At 42.8% G+C, this 18,979-nt stretch overlaps 1 protein-coding gene across 2 annotated transcripts; it reads right to left on the reverse strand.

The window, feature by feature from the left end:
- Positions 1-2,460: 2,460 nt before the first annotated feature.
- On the reverse strand, positions 2,461-18,956 carry si:dkeyp-69b9.6 (Krueppel homolog 1). 2 transcript variants are annotated; one of them, XM_061775334.1, is made up of 4 exons: positions 18,551-18,956; positions 18,068-18,184; positions 7,999-8,659; positions 2,461-5,898 (listed from the first exon to the last, which is right to left on the reverse strand). In XM_061775334.1, the coding sequence occupies exons 3-4, from the start codon at positions 8,213-8,215 to the stop codon at positions 3,563-3,565; spliced, it is 2,553 nt and encodes an 850-aa protein (XP_061631318.1). In that variant the 5' UTR covers positions 8,216-8,659; positions 18,068-18,184; positions 18,551-18,956; the 3' UTR covers positions 2,461-3,562. The 2 variants fall into 2 exon arrangements, with proteins under 2 accessions (XP_061631318.1, XP_061631319.1); XM_061775335.1 differs by having other exon boundaries at positions 18,053-18,184.
- Between the last annotated feature and the right edge of the window lie 23 nt (positions 18,957-18,979).

The following is an 18,979-nucleotide window of genomic DNA, read 5'->3' on the forward strand; positions in this document are numbered from 1 at the left end:
TTAAACCTCTATCAACATGACTTTAAGTGTAAATGTTTATATCAATGCTTTCTAACCTTTATTTAGCCAAGCCACATATTTTCCACAAATGTCACACCACACCACCTAACAAAAATACAATTAAAAAGTTGATACGCAGGTTATGCAATTGTTATTGCCAAGTGGAAGAAATATTTTTTTGTTCTGCCTGTCACTTTACGTCACTGTCATAAACGGTTAAATCTTCTTCTGACCAATTAAGTGAAAATCGGATAATTTCCTGGAGCTCACCTGCTGATCTCATACAGTACACTAATTTACCACAGCAAAGTGGTTGTGACTCAGTGATTAAGATTTTGTATAATTAGAAAATAGTCTACATTTTTAGCTCTTCACAAAATTGGTGGAGTCAAAGAAACCACTATCATCTGAGTTGTGCTTTAGATATGGGTCAACTGGTCACAGCGCCTGAGAGATGCTAATGCATATTCACGTCCTTCCTCAGGTCCATTTTAAGAGGTAAAACAGCAGGCAGAACTCAAGAGCCATACAGCATTATCCCCTATCACAGTGCAAGTCCATGTGACTTGGATGGCAAAGCCACACTGGAGCATGGGAACAGTAGTCCTGTGTGGTTTACTGACACCCAGTGGCGCTACAATGACAGTGAGTGGATTTAGGCCAAATTTATTTCACGTTGTCATTATTCTGCATCAACTGCAGTTATTAACAAAATCTAGAGTAAAACTATCAAAAATGTACCCTGTGATACATCTGATTACCAGGAGCATTAAACACCCATCACAATGAACGTTTATTTATAAAACCTGGCATCAGGAAGTACAACTCCAATTCCAATGAAGTTGGGACATTGTGTTAAACAGAGAAAAACAGAATACAATGATTTGCAAATCATGTTCAACCTATATTTAATTTAATACACTACAAAGACAAGATAGTTAATGTTCAAACTGATAAACTTGATTGTTTTTAGCAAATAATCATTAACTTAGAATTTTATGGCTGCAACATGTTCCAAAAAAGCTGGGACAGGTGGCAAAAAAGACCGAGAAAGTTGAGGAATGCTCATCAAACACCTGTTTGGAACATCCCACAGGTGAACAGGCTAATTGGGAACAGGTGGGTGCCATGATTGGGTATAAAAGGAGATTCCCTAAATTGCTCAGTCATTCACAAGCAAAGATGGAGCGAAGTTCACCTCTTTGTTAACAAGTGCGTGAGAAAATAGTCGTACAGTTTAAGGACAATGTTCTTCAACGTACAATTGCAAGGAATTTAGGGATTTCATCATCTACGGTCCATAATATCATCAAAGGGTTCAGAGAATCTGGAGAAATCACTGCATGTAAGCGACAAGGCCAAAAACCAACATCGAATGCCCGTGACTGCATCAAAAACTGACATCAATGTGAAGGCTATCACCACATGGGCTCAGGAACACTTCAGAAAACAAATGTCAGTAAATACAGTTCGGTGCTACATCCGTAAGTGCAACTTGAAACTCTACTATGCAAAGCAAAAGCCATTTATCACCAACACCCAGAAACGCCACCGGCTTCTCTGGGCCTGAGCTCATCTAAAATGGACTGTTGAACAGTGGAAAAGTGTTCTGTGGTCCGACGAGTCCACATTTCAAATTGTTTTTGGAAATTGTGGATGTCGTGTCCTCTGGGCTAAAGAGGAAAAGAACCACCTGGACTGTTATGGACGCAATGTTCAAAAGCCAGCATCTGTGATGGTATGGGGCTGTGTTAGTGCCAATGGCATGGGTAACTTACACATCTGTGAAGGCACCATTAATGCGCAAAGGTACATACAGGTTTTGGAAAAACATTTGCTGCCATCCAGGCAACGTCTTTTTCATGGACGCCCCTGCTTATTTCAGCCAGACAATGCCAAACCACATTCTGCACGTGTTACAACAGCGTGGCTTCGTAGTAAAAGAGTGCGGGTACTAGACTGGACTGCCTGCAGTTCAGACCTGTGTCCCATTGAAAATGTGTGGCGCATTATGAAGCGCAAAATACGACAACGGAGACCCTGGACTGTTGAACAGCTGAAGCTGTACATCAAGCAAGAATGGGAAAGAATTCCACCTACAAAGCTTCAACAATTAGTGTCCTCAGTTCCCAAACGTTTATTGAATGTTGTTAAAAGAAAAGGTGTTGTAACACAGTGGTAAACATGACCCTGTCCCATCTTTTTTGGAACGTGTTGCAGCCATAAAATTCTAAGTTAATGATTATTTGCTAAAAACAAAGTTTATCAGTTTTAACATTAAATATCTTGTCTTTGTAGTGTATTCAATTAAATATAGGTCAAACATGATTTGCAAATCATTGTATTCTGTTTTTATTTATGTCTAACACAACGTCCCAATTTAATTGGAATTGGGGTTGTAGATTTGTTACTGTAATTGTATAGTTTTCTGCATTGCTTTGAACAAGAACAGTAAAGCAATTATTACACGCAAGGTTTATTCATTTCAAATATAATCAACTACTGGCTTTTCGGTAAATAAAGAGATAGAAATCTACTAAAACTATATATTTTTTTCTTTAGAAGAAAAAAGTGTAAAACAGGCATGGACAATTCATATGTGAGGAAATTGATTTCTTTAGAAGAAAAAAAGGGTGACAAGATCATGATTGCAACTCAGCACACACTAAATGGTTGAGGTTCAGTCTAAGATTGGTATGAAGACAGTTACATAAATACATGGAATTGTACATTTGCTTGGAGAATAGGTCCTTGTCTTTAGCACAATGTGAAGCACTGTAGAAATAATCACTGCTAAAAAGAGCATACAAATAACATGACAAACTTGTTATACTTGTGTTCTATCCCTTGGTATAAAAGCTAAGAAAATTTTGAAATAAATGAAGTAAACATAAAAAGCAAGGCTTTTTGTTCCTTCATCTTGGCAGGAGACCCTTTATACTAATTACCATCAACATTTTTATCGATATGTGATTATAATCACTAGGGCGGGCGTCTAGGAGAAACCCTTAAATCAAATTCACACTACAAACTTCTGGGATATACTTGAATAAGCCATCACATATCACCTCAGCAAAAAATAAATGGACTAGAACACAAACATGCACTGACAAATTAACAAATATCTTAATCCCAACGTCCCTACTCCTAATAAAAGCACTTTACATATTAAAAAAACTCCTCAGAGCTGCTACATGAACCAGACAAAGTACACAGCAGAGAGACAGTTTATCATACAGCAAAAGGGTGTGTAGCAGGGTTGCTAGTTAGAATATAGGCAGGGGAGATACATGTGCAGGTAACGTTATCTATACTTGCTTAGTGACTGCACAGTCTCTGCCAAGCATAGTGTCAATGCACTTAAGGGGTTAGTGATCCTATGGAAACAGTCACATTTTTGAAAGACATTCCAAAAGAATCTGGAAGCATTTCAGGTGATTTAATAGGATGCTTTTCAGTAGTTGTTACCACACTCAGTCCTAAAGTCATCAGTCCAAAAACGACTATTCCTTTTCCAAGTCCCTTTATTGTCATCATGTTGTCACATGAGGTACCAGGATGCTCAGTATCTATATGATCCCAGTGGATGGTATGGCATGTCGCCCTGACCATCTCGGGTCTGTCTTTCTCCCGGTCTCTTTAATAGCGTCGGTTTCTTGGCATCGCCTTCCTGTGCTCCCTTAGCAATGCGGCGGCAGGAACCCTTGTGTCTTTGGAGAAGTGTACCATTCCAGAAACGAGTGGAGCAGCACTGGCAGGAGAAGGTCCCTCTGGCACGATGAGAAGCCCGATGGACAAAAGCTGCCATAGCCCTCTGAGATTGCTTCCCACATACACTGCACTGAAGTCGCTCCCGAGTGGTTCTTGCTTTTCGTGGGTGTCTAACTGCCAGGTGGACTAGGAGCCCCGCTTTGCGGGAGAACACTGAATTGGGGCATACAGGACAGCCAAAACGCTTCACAGGAACTTTTAAGGATGACAGGATCTGAACCTTCACTCCCCCAGTGTTGACAAGTTTATACCCACCGCCACCAGATCCTTCTCCCCGCCTAATGGTCAAGCGAAGAGAGCCTTGTTTTTTGTTCAACTGCCCTCTTACAGTACAACTTATCTTTCTCTTCTTTTGGCTCCCATCAAATCTGACTAAGTCTTGGGATTCATACTTATTATCCCGCCACTCTCTCCTATCTGACTTTTTTTTTTTCTTCTTGTGTCGTCTGATTTCATCATGCGGCAACTGGTTGCTGCAGTCGAGGTGTTGTTGGAGCTGGGCACCTGACTGATGATGAGGATGATGGTGGGGGTGATGGTGATGATGATGTAGATGGTGATGTTCGGTGGAGGGCAGTTCCGTAAGGGGCTGGAACGGGGCTGTGGTGTGTAGAGTACGGCTGCGGGATCCGGCTGGATATATGTGCTCTCCTTTCACCCCGGCCGGGGAGTGCGGATGGTGGGGGGGCATGATTGTAGAATTGGGGGGCAGAGGCTGCGAGTAAGATGGGGCACTGGAGGCTGAAGACTGGGCTGCTGTAGCATCATAAAAGAGGGGAGAGTAGCCAGCTGGTGGTTGCGGTGGTGCCTGTTGGTGGCCATGAGTGACAACATTAAGACTTGGAGCCCCATGGCTGTCGGTAGGTGGGGCCATTTGCAGTAGAGCATTGGTGGCGGCCTCGCTTTCTGACGTCGACTGGTTCACATCAGTCCCTCCCCGGTTGTCTCCAGACCCACTGCTGCCTTCTTGAGGGTTAGATGTTTCACCTCGGGTGATTCCATGCTGGGACTGCCTGTGTCGAGTAAGGCTATTTGAGTAAGCAAACGCTTTCCCACATACCTCACAGCAGAAATGCTTTTCACCCCCACCTTCATGAACCGTCTGGTGATGAGCAGTCAGATGGAAGTGGTGGCGGAACGACTTCCAGCATATAGCACAGGTGTAAAGACGAGGCGGAGGCAGTGAATGTGGCTGGGTATCTTGAGGCTTGACATCTTGAGGGTAGGAGTAATAGGAGGAGGTGCTTGGTACTTGGTTCTGGCTCCCGTCTTGGGTCACACTGCATTGAGGGTTCTGATTAAAGCTGTTTATATTCTCTGCAGCTGGTGTTGTGGGCACCTCTTCAATCTCCCCTTTCTGGTGGAGTTTGCTGTGCCTCCTCAGGCTCTGGGAGTAACCAAACTCCTTCCCACAGATGCTGCATTTGTAATTCTTTGCCCCAGAGTGAACTGTTTGATGCTTGCTAAGGTGGAAAGCCTCTCTAAAATACTTTCCACAAACAGTGCAGTGATGAGGCTTTTCTCCGGTATGTATGCGGTCATGCCTGCGTAGAGTCTCGCGACGTGCAAAACCCTTACCACAGACACTGCAGAGGTGAGTGCGTGGGAGCCCACCGGTTCCCATTCTCGGAGTGTACTGCCTACGTTTAGGGGGCTGCCCATCGACTGCTGGTTCTTTCTTGGCTCTGGGTTTGCGGGGACGTTTGGGCTTAGCAGCAGTATTCTGTGGATTGTTGCTCAACGCCTCCTGGTTGCCACCACCTCGGAAATTCTTATCCATGCCAGATGTTGATGGTGAACCCAGAGGGCCGAGACCAAGACCACCAAGTAGACCTCCTATGATGTCTCCCCTGTCATCTCTATTTCCAGTTGCTGCAGTGATAGCAGAAATCGCATTATTGACAGAACTAGTGACATCATCCTCTGAGTCATCAAGAAGAGAGGAGAGGGGCAGGTGGGGCTGTTGTTGCGGATGATGGTGCTGGTTGTGGCTCTGAGAGTGTGGATGCAGTGTTGGGGCCAGGGGTGCCTTTCTCAGAGCTGGGCCGGCCATCCCACTTCCACAGGGGGAGGCACCAGAGTAGCATGGAGACGGATTACCTTGAGAACGGTGGTCTTCATGGTAGCCTGTGTAACGATTCCGAGAGTAGTCAGTGGGGTATTTACCATCTGTTCTGTCCCTGTCATTTGAATTCCCTCCCCTTGCAGACTGAAACAGATCACATCCTAAACCTGATTTTTGTTCTCCTTCCCCAACAATGATTACACCATCCTTTTCCTCAGTTTTCCCATAAATTACCCCCCTATTGCTCGGATAAGTTCCCCCTCCTCCATTACCTCCTCCACTCCCTCCCCCTATTCTGTCCTCACCATCACTTCCTGTCTTGCTGCCTCGTTGTTTGGGTCCCCTACCTGGCTTGCCGCAGGTGCCTGAGGCAGCATGGTTGAGTAGAGAGGTGCTCTCACGGAAGGCACGACCACAGGCAGGACATCGGAAAGGCTTTTCCTCATGTATCTTCTCATGCCGTGTCAGTGACTCTCTACGATTAAAAGCCCTAGAGCAGGTGGAGCAGCCATATGGGCGGGCTGAAGAGTGTAGGACACCATGTTGCAGGAGGTGTCCTTTTTTCTTAAAGCCTTTACCACAATCTGGGCAATGAAATATTTTGTCTGGGCTAGGGCAACAATTGGACAAGGGCTGGGGTGTTTCTTGGGTCGAATGGGGGAGGGTCGGGTCTGACTGACTTTTAATGTGCACAGGATTTGGGCCAGTAGTGGTAGATTTGCTAGTGCCAACAGCAGTTGGCTCATGCATACGCATATGCCTGCGAAGGCTTGAAAGGTGAGGGAAGCTTTTGCCACACTCTCCACAGCTATAAATTGACTCTATATCAGACTCTGTGGTGTTAGCTTGAACTGAGCTTAGGTTATCAGATTTAGTAAGGTGAGACTCATTAGTAACCAGTACTGAGGCAGCAGAGGAAGAGGGAGCAGAGGAGGAGGAAGAAGAAACTACTGATGAGGATGAAGATGAAGAGGCAAGCAGGGATGACGGGTCTCCACCCATATTTGATAAACCAACCCCACTTCCAATTAAAGCCGGGGGCTGACTATGACTAAGTGATCCATTGTTACTACTCGTGCTAGGATTAGTGTGGCTGCTGTGGCCATTATTAGTGCTTTCAGATTTTCTCTGGGGCAAATAGCCAGCCATCGCTTTCTTCCTCCTACTGCTACTACTGCTGCTGCTACTGCTACTACCACCACCGGTTCCACCACCTGTGCTTTCCGCTTTACCATCATCCTTAGACAAGGATAAATGAAGTGGCAAGGGAAGTGGCAAACCTGCTTCCTGTTGCATCAGCGAAGCTATTTGATTTGATGAGAGGACAGGGATGCCTTGAAAGTCAAAGCCGCCCAGCGACGAGGGCTGTGACCCAGGGTGGAGCGGGTGGTGAGGATGAGAATGAGAGTGAGGATGAGATAGGGTGTGAGGCGGAAGCTGTTGCTGCTGGGGGGGTTGCTGCGGAGCCTGCTGTGACTGAGAAGCGGTGTGGCTATGTGAGTGAGAGGAATGCAGCGCAGGGGGTGGAGCAAGGCTAGTACTAGGCTCCCCACCGGTCTGACTTAAACCAATCCCTAGGTGGTTATGGCTACCCTGTTGAACAAGAAACTGTTCTAAACTAGCATTAGCAGGCACCCCAGAAAGGAAATACTGATTAGCAGCTAGCATGCAACTAAACTGTTGGTGAAGGCTCCGTGCATCAGACTGGGCCCCAACCAACTGGTGTCCCAATGAGCTGACTGCACTGCTGCTAGAAGGGTTGTTAGAGGTGGCCACAGAGGTTGAAGGGGAAGGGGAGGACGAGGAAGGGCCAGATGATGCTTGGGGGACAGACAGGCCGGGATGCAGAGGAGGTGGGGGTGGAGGTGCGGATGTTACTAATCCTCCTAATCCCCCAGCACTCACACTACTGCTACTTCCTCCGGCAAAGTGCTCAAAGCGGCCTACACCTGGGTGTAACTGCTCCTGCGCTAGTGCTGCCTCAGACGGGTGGAAAGAGCGCAGGAACTGTGGATAGCCTGAAGAATGGCTTGAGCTGCTGCTGCTCATCTTGCTTGACTTTGAACGAGAGCTCTGAGATGAGGAAGGCTGCTGTTGTAAAGGTGGGGGAGGAGGGGCACTCATCTTGGCAAAAATTGACGCAGAATCAGAAAAGGCGTTACCTCTTGACCCCTGCAGGGGGCCCAAGCCAAGTCCAGACAGAAGAGCTCCAGACGACTCAGCTTGCTGCTGCTGCTGCTGCTGCAGTTGGTGCTGGTGGAGTTGCACTTGCTGCTGATGCTGCAGTTGTCGGTCTAAACCAATGCCTTTAAACTGGTGGGCCTGGTGCCCACTTAACATTTCTATAATGTCCAAATTGTATTTTCCAAATTGGAACATTTCCCACTCAAATGCACATGGGGGGGTACAAGGCCAAACCTCCAGTGCTAGGAGCAGCAACAAGAGTCCCAAGACAGAGTGGTGAAATAAAAAAAAAAAAAACTAGACGCTTTTGTGAAAATGTTTTGTCCAGACACACTTGAATGTCAGTTAAAAGTTTCTTATCTGGACAGTACAAAATCAGCTGTTGGTACTCTCGATCATCCACTGCTCACAATTTATTTCCAAAAGCAGTGGGGTAGCTGGGAAGCTCAAAATCGTAAAAAAATAAAAATAAAAAAATGAAAAAAAAAGTGTTGCATCTAACTTCAAAATTGCGACCAATAACTTATAGTGTAGCAGTTCAATAGACTTCCTCTTGTTTCCTTTGTGAGTTACTGCATTGACATTTTCCTTGATCTAAGTGAGATTCCTCATCTGTGTTCAGCCAAGAAGACCCTGACGCTGAAAAAAACACAAAGTTAAAGAAAAATACATGTCATAGAAGGAAGTCATATTTGTGTTTTTCCAATCCAAAATTTTGGGGGGCTCAATGTTGAAAAGTTTTCGAGCCAACTACCGTATTTTCACGACCATAAGGCGCACTTAAAAGTCGTAAATTTTCTCCAAAATGGACAGGGCGCCTTATAATGTGGCGCGCCTTATGTGTGCACCAAGTTCCATCCATCCATCCATTTTCTGAGCCGCTTCTCCTCACTAGGGTCGCGGGCGTGCTGGAGCCTATCCCAGCTATCATCGGGCAGGAGGCGGGGTACACCCTGAACTGGTTGCCAGCCAATCGCAGGGCACATACAAACAAACAACCATTCGCACTCACATTCACACCTACAGACAATTTAGAGTTGTCAATGAACCTACCACGCATGTTTTTGGGAGGTGGGAGGAAACCGGAGTGCCCGGAGAAAACCCACGCAGGCACGGGGAGAACATGCAAACTCGACACCAAGTTCCAAAATCTATTAATGTTGTTGTGTGATGAGCGCTCCGCGTGACCGACTGGGAGCATTTCCTGCCGACACGCTGCTTATACAGAGTAAAAGCGGACGTGGCTGAGGACAGCATGCGGACCTAAAGGGGTAAGGGTGCGCGTGAAGGAGGACGCTAAACGTACGCCCCCAGTAGGTATATAGCGCCGGTCAAGCCAGCCTCCACTCGTAAAGTAGCAATCAAGCCAGCCGCCCCTAATTTTGTTCATACTAGGCATTACGGTAATAAGTCGCCAACTCACGGCGAAAGCCACCTTCAAAATAAAAGCTCACCAATAATACGGATGTCAATGCTCTTCGGTTAAGGAATGCAACCAGCAAGGTTAATTTGAATCTTGATATGTATTAAAAAAAATTGTTTATTAGTTTTCAGAGACTTTTATTTTGAAATACAATATCAGATCTTCATCAAACCTCTTTTAGTGGAGTTCTTGGTAGTCTGTCACACAGATCTGGACTTGTCTTGCGATACCAATGGGATTATGTTGGGGTGGCTTTGGCTCAGTAGGTAGAACAGGTTTGAATCCCTGCTACGACTGTCCGCATGTCAAAGTATCCTTGGGCAAGACACTGAACCCTAATTTGCTCCCAGTGGGCCTGGCAGCGCCTCGCATGGCAGCAGTCGCCCATTGGTTTATGAATGTGTGTGTGAATGTGAGGCTTTGTAAAGCACTTTGGGCACTGTGATAATGTAGATAAAGTGCTATATAAGTGCAGTCCATTTACCATTTATTTTTCCTAAGATATCAAATAAACTAATTTTCTTTAATGTATATCAAGATTCAAATGAACTTTGCTGGTTTCATTCCTTAACCGAAGAGCACTGAGGTCCGTATTATTGGGAAGCTATTATTTTGAAGGTGGCTTTCGCCGCGAGTTGGCGACCTATTACCGTAATGCCTAGTATGAAAAAAATTAGGGGCGGCTGGCTTGACTGCTACTTTAAGAGTGGAGGCTGACTTGACCGCAGTCGAAAACGGCACCTACGAAGAGACACGCTTACGAAGTACAGTTTAAACTGCAAGCTATCAGTTACGCGGAGGAACATGGCAATCGAGCATCCGCGAGAGAATTCAAGATCAACGAATCCATGGTTTGCAAGTGGAGGAAGCAGGAAAACGAGCTTCGCCAAGAAAAGAAGTCGAAGCTGAGTTTCCGCAGAAGAAAAAGAAAAACAAAACGCGGAAACAAGGCGAAGTGGCCCGAGTTGGAAGACCAACTCGAGGAAGCAGGAAAACGAGCTTCGCCAAGTCAAGAAGACAAAGCAGAGTTTCCGCGAAAAAAAAAGAAAAACAAAACACAGAAACAAGGCGAGGTGGCCCGAGTTGGAAGACCAACTCGAGGAATGGATTAATGAACTCCAACCGCTGGACATCGGTGTAAACAGGGCGTTCAAAGTGAAGTTGCAAGCGGTGTGGAGCGATGGATGACAGATGGCGAACACAGCTTTACTAAGACTAGGAGGCAGCCCCGGGCGAGTTACGCCACAATTTGTGAATGGATTGTGGATGCTTGGGCTAACGTGTCTGCTTGCACTGTTGTTCGAGCTGTCGTATAAAGCCGGCATCATTTCTGAGGAACCGCACGGCAACGAGACTGACCCGAACCTGGCGTGTTTGATTGAGAACTTGCCCAGCTGTTCATTTCGGATACAGAACATGTGGACTTTGATGGATTTGTGGATAAGAATTGATCAAAAAATAACGTGAGTACATTGTTAAATACTTCAATAAAGTACAACCGAACTCAGTTTTGCTCCCGCTGCCTTTTTAAAAACATTGTTTTCGCGTGCATGCATGCTATCGTATGATTTAAGATAGCATATGTTTTACCATGCCTGCGCCCAATAATATGGTGCGCCTTATGTATGTCTTAAATACAGAAATAAACCCCGTAACTGAGACTGCGTCTTTTAATACGGTGCACCCTATGGTTGTAAAAATACAGTACTTGTAGCATGACATGAATTTATTGAAGTAGTCAAACCACCTGGCAATCAATGGGGGCCCTGTATCTACTAGAGTGGATGCAACTATTTGAGGAAGTACAGTAGATTTAGGTTGACTAAGAATTAACATTGCAATTTATGCCACAATTTAGAAAAGGTTTAATACACCGTGTTGGGCATTGTTTAGTTTTTTTTTTTTTACTTCTTTAGCCACATCAAATTAGTTATCACAAACACTTGAGGTGGTTTTATGAACACTGATGATAAATAAATGTTCAATAGTGTCACTTTCATTATTGAAGGATTATGGCAATTACCAGGGACATACATGAAACAATCTCAATGACAAATTGTACAATCTATTGGGATCCTATACACGTGCTATTTTACAAATTAGGCCTTAAGAATCATATAATCAATCTTAATTTTAACTGACACTAAAATGAATTCAAAGTATATTTATTTAACGTTATATTATTCTTAAATTCCTCCCTGATTGCGTCATTCAAAATTGAGCTCGATCATCTTTGTAACAACTGATGTTACAGATCTGGATCTATTGGATCTGTTTTGACCAGTGATTACCAACCGGGGTGCTGCAGCACACTAGTGTGCCATGAGTTTATAAAAGGGTCCCGGGGGAAATTATCCAAGTTCACTTAAATTGTCTGAAAATGATTATCAATTACATCTCTGGCGGCACGGTGAACGACTGGTTAGAGCATCTGCCTCACAGTTCTGAGGACCGGTGTTCAAACCCCGGCCCCGCGTGTGTGGAATTTGCATGTGGAAGGAATGTGTGTGCATGTGGGAGGAAATTGGAGTGCCTGGAGAAAACCCACGCAGGCACGGGTTTTCTCCGGGCACTCCGGTTTCCTCCCACATCCCAAAAACACGCACGGTAGGTTAATTGTCTAAATTGTCTGTAGGTGTGAATGTGAATGTTTGTTTGTATGTGCCCTGCGATTGGCTGGCAACCAGTTCAGGGTGTACCCTGCCTCTTGCCCGATGATACCTGGGATAGGCTCCAGCACGCCAGCGACCCGAGTGAGGAGAAGCGGCTCAGAAAATTGATGAATTACATCTCTGCTCATCTATCTTTGCCAGCGACATATAGTTACAGGCAGGGCAATTAAATGCTGTTCCACTAGATGACAGAAGGTGCAATAAACCTGTGTATCCACCTGTTGCTACTAAAAACAAGAGAATAAGTCATGGCTTCCTGAGAGTATATCAGCTTTGTGGTCAATTAAACAGGCTACTAAAAACAAGAGAATAAGTCATGGCTTCCTGCGAGTCTATCAGCTTTGTGGTCAATTAAACAGGCCCAGATTTCACACACCGAGTCAGTAAATACAGAAAAGATAATTATTTCTGTAATACTATACTGTTTGGAACTTTTTTTTTTGCTGGTGTGCAGTGAGATTTTTGTTCCTTCTGTAAAATGGGTGCCTTGGCTCCTTAAGGGTTGGGAAACACTGGTTTAGACTGTACAAGTGCCATAATGTTGCGGTCGGTAGGTGTACCCAAGTCCCTCGCAGTTCTGAGGACCCGGGTTCAAATCCGGCCTCACCTGTCTGGAGTTTGCATAGTCGCCCCGTGCCTGTGTGGGTTTTCTCCGGGTACTCCGGGTTCCTCCCACATTCCAGAACCGTGCATGGTAGACTAATTCAAGACTAAATTGTCCGTAGTTGTGAATATGTATATGACTGGTGGTTTGTCTATTTGTGCCCTGCGACTGGATGGCGACCAGTTCCTCTCGCACGAAGTCAGCTTCAATAGGTGCCAGCACACCCCTTACGCTACTGAGGATAAACGGTTCAGAAAACGGATGGATATAAAAAGTCTACACACCCCTGTTCAAATGCCAAGTTTTTTGTGATAGGAAAAAAATGACACCAAGACAGACCAGACTTGAAAACCTTTTTTCACTAATGTAAATTATAATCTGCACAATTAAAATAATAATAATAATAATAACAATAATAATAAAATTAATCTTTGAGAGAGTAAGTTAAAAAAAAAAACTGAAATAACGTGGTTCCACATGTGTACACGACATCATAACTGGGACGTGGTTGTGTTTACAATTCAGCAATAACTATTCAAACTCATGTTAAATGGGAGTCACCTCACACCTACCACCATTTAAAATGAATCTGATGAACCCTAAATACATTTCAGATGTTATAACTTCGGTGCTAACACTGGTCTTTTCAGAATTCCAGCTGAAAAAAAAAAAAAACAGCCCCAAAGGATGATTCTACCACTACCATGATTCACTGTAGGTATGGTGTTCTTTTGGTGATGAGCAGTGTTGTTGTTTGTGCCAAACAGACCTTTTGGAATTATGGCCAAAACATTAAACCTTGGTTTTAAGACTTAACGATATGGGTGGGGGAGTCCTCTCTCGATAGTCATGCTAGATATTTCAATATCAATATGATAGGTCGTTGGATTCAATGAAAACTAAGCCTTTTTTTAATCATAATAAAAAAAGAAGTGGAAAGTGCAGTTTTATTGATTAGCAAGTAACTAATAAATAAAGTATCAATCAAACATTTTACTGCAGCTCTGCTTTAACAATAAATAATTATGCTGCAACTAATGGAATTTGAAACAATAGTGCAATATCTTAGTCATCAAAAGACATAACTGTAGGCAAAACGTATTGAACAAAGAGTGTGTATTGTTATCTATGTGCGGGTTCAAGCATGTGTGGCCCAACTGCAACAGTGCAACTTGTCGAGATTCTTTGAGAGAGACACTAGCCTGTTAATTGTGGGGCTCCAGACAGGACCTGTTACAACTTATAATGTTGTGTCATGTTTGTTACACATAGTGGAACATAACGTTGTGTTGACATGCTTCGCCATAATTTTTCTTAAGTGACCACAACCTACAGAATTCGCTCTGGTTTGGAAACCTTTTCGTCCATCCATTTTCTGAGCCACTTCTCCTCACTAGGGTCACGGGCGTGCTGGAGCCTATCCCAGCTATCAACGGGCAGGAGGCGGGGTACACCCTGAACTTGAACTGGTTGCCAGCCAATCGCAGGGCGTTTGGAAACTTTTTTAATTCCAAAATAATAACCTCCAAATAATGGATGATTACTTAATGTAATTTCTCGTGTATAATGCGCACCCCCAACGTTGACCTCAAAATTCTGGAAAACCCTTCTATTTTTTTTTACAATGCATATTTTGCTTCTACAGATATGATCAAAACAAAGTATTTTATCAAAGAATTATTCTGAAGTGAATCACTTTATTTGAACATGTAATACTTTTTTATTTACTTGCTCTTATTTTGAAATTCACAGCTTCACTTTTATTGAGTAAATGAGAAAAAACACAGTTGTGCTCATGTTTGATTACCCAGGCAGAATTTGTAAGATGGGTACAATTCTTTAAAGAAAACCTAAAGGGCTCGGCAAAACACACTTAATTTCTTTTAATGGGATTCAAATTAAACTGTCAAGCATTTCAGAAAAGCATTACCATTAAACAAAACATAACCATAAATAAATGAATGATGGTTGTTGTTCAGTCATATTAAAAAAAAAACAATATTTCACAAATAATGCCAGGGTATGCAAATTTATGAGCACAACTGTACATACAGTATATGCAGTCATACGTACCCCTGTCATATTGGAATGAAAGTATAGGCTACACCTTTTTCATAACCTCTAGGTGGCGACATATTAGAATGAAAGTGTACACCTCTCTCATTACCTCTAGGTAGCGGTGACATTGGAATGAATATGTACAGCTTTTTCATCACCTCTACATTTATAAAATGTGAAAGTTATTTTCATTTTCCCCTATACCCATGTATAATGTGCACTATTAATTTTTGACAATGTTTTGGGGGGGTTAGGGGGGGACACAAGAAATTACGGTACTTTAAATGGTGGCAGGTATGCGCTGACTCCCATTTAACATTAACTTGAATGGGACTGGTTAAGTCTGACCACAGCCACATCCCAGTTATAAGAGGATGTGCACACTTGTACAACCACATTATTCCAGTTTAGTTATACTTCCATTATTATTTTTTTATTATTATTATTCAATTGAGTTATACAGGTTGTAGGTCAAATTATTGGTAAAAAAAAAAGTCATGATTTATCTTGTTTTTTTTTTTTTTTATATCACAAAAACCTGGCATTTGATCAGGGGTATGTAGACTTTTATATCCATTGTATATTATTAACGTAAATATAAAATCTATACTACTCATAATGGTTGCTCTTTGTGCACCATTGTTACTTTTCTAGATCATAATGGAGCTGACTACAGTAGTAGACATCGATTTACTACTGTGGGAACAGCAAAGTAGTGGGGATTACCTTGATACCAACTTTCATCACTTTTATAGTGTAATTACTGTACAATGATTGTGTGCACAAATGACAAATATATGACTTATGTCATTATGAAAATTCGATGACAGTACCATTACTCCATCCAGGTTTACCTTTTATGATGAAACACTTCTTTAGTGATGCATTGCTCAGTAGTAAACAAATGTAGGTCAAAATGCCCTGTAAACAATAGTAAATCATTTTCATCCAATCCTGGTTGGTTGAGCCATTTTTCATTTGGGGCCCAAATATTAACAGACTTCATTGATTTTGGTTACAAGTACTATGTCCTAAACACATTTGCATAATGGAAAATTGTTTAGTGCTAGGGTAGTGCATATCCCACACTCTTCACTGTGTGTGGGATATGCAGAGCTGCAAACCTATAAAAATTCACTTCCGGAACAATCTGTCCAAATTTGTCTAAACTGTTTCGGCATAAAAGGGATACAGATTTTCCATTCTGCTTGACCTAACAGCCGACGAACAGGACAAAAAAAAATAAAGAAAGAAAGAATTTGTTTAAATTTCTATATTTTCAAAACTTTGTCAAGAACATGCGATAGTCATAACCAAAATTGTTAATAAATTATGGCTTCAATATTTGTTATTTCAATGTTTTTATTACATCAACCTTTTAATGGCGGACACAGTCGCAGCCTGAATCAAAGTAGCAGTTTATGAGATTTTGACGTTCCATCATCAAAGATATCTTTGTCTATGGATTATTTCACATTTTGCCAATTCTGTTTTCAACCCCGGTAATAAAAAAGTCAAGTCTATTATAGCAAATGAATCAGATCTCAAACGTCAAATTTAAAACTCAACACTATTTTGCTAATAAACAAATAACATTGCTGATAAGACTGAATTTGATGGCATAAGTATGGACAATAGTTGTAGTTTCTATTTTGTGCAATGTACTTCTTCTTACATGCAATTTATATAACATTTATATTTCCTATATCCACAATTTCAGTTGAAACGATGCAAATTTCCCCATTGTGGGACTAATAAAGGTTACCTTATATTACAAATATTTATTACTATTAATAATGTACTTTTAACCTGCCCATGTTCTGAAGTGACGCATGCAGTGACGTAATAATTAATTACCACTTCAGGTGGGGCGTCCCGTGTGGACGTGTATTATTTTATATTTATATCTCTAAACACGTATTAATTGGCCTGTTATTTTGTTGAAAGTTGGTTACTCTCGCGGTTCCAGTCAGATCTACAGCATATCACAAGTGTACTGCACCACCAAATCACTTATTTCGATGTTTTGCGACCAATGACACGATAGCTTAGTAATTAGCATGGCTTTGACACCGTCTTTGCCTATCCACTCCTTGTCCTCCCTTCCTGACACTTGTAATAAGCATGGTAAGAAGTGTAACTTTATTCGCTACCATGGAGGCGATGATCAGTGACTTACAATGCATTGACTCCGGACGCAAAGAGAACCTTCGCCTCCGCAGCTTGGCAGCCGGGGGGCGTACTAAAATAGCGTGCACCAAGCAGCTGTTCAATGTGGATGCGCCGGTAATGTCAGACGCTGGATTTTTTTTCTCCCCAATATCAGGAACAATCAGTGTTACGGCGGTAACGTGTCAACGTTCAGTGATTTCCGTAACAAAATACGGACGTTCCGTAACATGTGGCAGCTCTGGATATGCCCTTCGGACACTGACGTAATGTTAAACATATTACATATCGTCACTGTCAGGCGGAAACCTCCTATGTCCAAATTGGGTTGACTTCATATTTTTTCACAAATCCATACTATTAGTGGGTCTGTTACTTTTACAAATTACTGACCAAGTTAAAGGGTAGAAAATGGCTTGCTCTCTTTGACGATGCAGTGTTAATGGGTTAACAAACATGCCGGGTTTTTTTTTTTTGTTTATCTGAAAAGAAACGGGCTTTGGAGATGCAAGAATTTTCCACCCGATGCCAGCGACATGTACAATCAATATTTTGTGTATTGAGATATGTAAAATGTGACTTTAGTAACACATTACGTCATCAAGTTATTATTTTAGATCACTGTCAATGATAGGTGTACATCCCACTTTGGACTAATTGTAAAAATATTACTGTATCAAAATTAGACTATATTACATACCACACACTAATGAATGTGCAACATCTTAATCTGTTTTTCTTGTTTCGATTAGATTTAAATTTATTTTACAGTCCTCCTCAGTGCTACTCTTTACTCTCTATTAGTTTAACCTTCTTGGTTGTTTCTATACTACTAATACTAGTGTATATGTGTGAATATTACAGATTTGACAATTTCCCCCATGTATAAATAAAGTATATTTATATGTTAAGAGAAATGTAAACAAATTACTGCGTCTGGTTTTCTTCAATTAAGATTTTTAAAAATGGAGAATTCAAGTCAACGTCAAATCAATGCAAAGTTGTTCCAGTGTGTTCCTTTCTGTGTTTGCATTTGTAAACACGTGAAAAAAAGCAATCTGGCTCCCGTCCAATTGCTCACTTTATACGTTGTGTTTTTTGCTCACCTCTTCAGTTCTTACCGTTTCCGCCAATCGATCCCAAGGTCTTTTTGCAGAGCACGATTCCCCGACTGATGAACAAGGGCGTTATTATATAGCACTTAGGGCCGACTCTCATTTTCGTGAAAAGTATCAATCCTGCAAAGGAAAAAAAACGACGAAAAAGTAGCGCACACATTAGCATCGCCCTCGCTGCACACTGTAAACATTGGAAGCGGGTTAAAAAGAGCAAACAACGGGGGACTTTGAGGAAGGCGCCTTTAATGGTAGTCAACACTTCCAGGCTCATAATTCACTCCGGCAAGATCATTTAAACTGGCCCAATGTAGTGTAGCTGCTCCATCTCCGTCTGGGAGAGGGGGGGCGGGGGGGGGGTGACTGCACCATGCTAACGTTAGCAATCGTCCAAACCACAATATAAAGCACTAGCAGGCTTCACTTTAGGATGCTAACGGTAGCTTTCGTCCACCCGGAATAGATAATTTGAATTTAAAATATTTTTACCTGGGCCTTGAGAGCGTAGAAGACCGATGCGGCCTGTCACGCCTTCTTCTTCTTCTTCGAGCCGAGCTAGCTATTAGATACGAGCTAGCAGCTAGCGCTCGCCTCCATTGCTGCGTGCTGTTTTCCAGTGGTTAGCCGGGGCCATTTTCACCAACGCCGCCGAGCCAAAAGGCGAAAGCGAGTCCGGCCGCCTGTCTGTCTGTCTCCCTCCGCACGGAAAACAATCACCGACGGAGAACGCCGTCGTCCTTCCGCATACCACTCGTCGAGCAAGGAAGGGATAGTGACACTATTAGCCGGAGGAAAATGTTGGAATGGTGGTGGGCGCCAATTATTTTGGGGTAAAGAAAAAAAAAAGTGAGTGACGTGTGCTCCCCAAACATCGGTCCTTTCCGGCCCTCCTAATGTTTCCGGGTAGCAGCAGCTATA

This window comes from Phyllopteryx taeniolatus, chromosome 6 (genome assembly GCF_024500385.1).
Source record: "Phyllopteryx taeniolatus isolate TA_2022b chromosome 6, UOR_Ptae_1.2, whole genome shotgun sequence".
NCBI classification, from domain to species: Eukaryota; Metazoa; Chordata; class Actinopteri; order Syngnathiformes; family Syngnathidae; genus Phyllopteryx; species Phyllopteryx taeniolatus.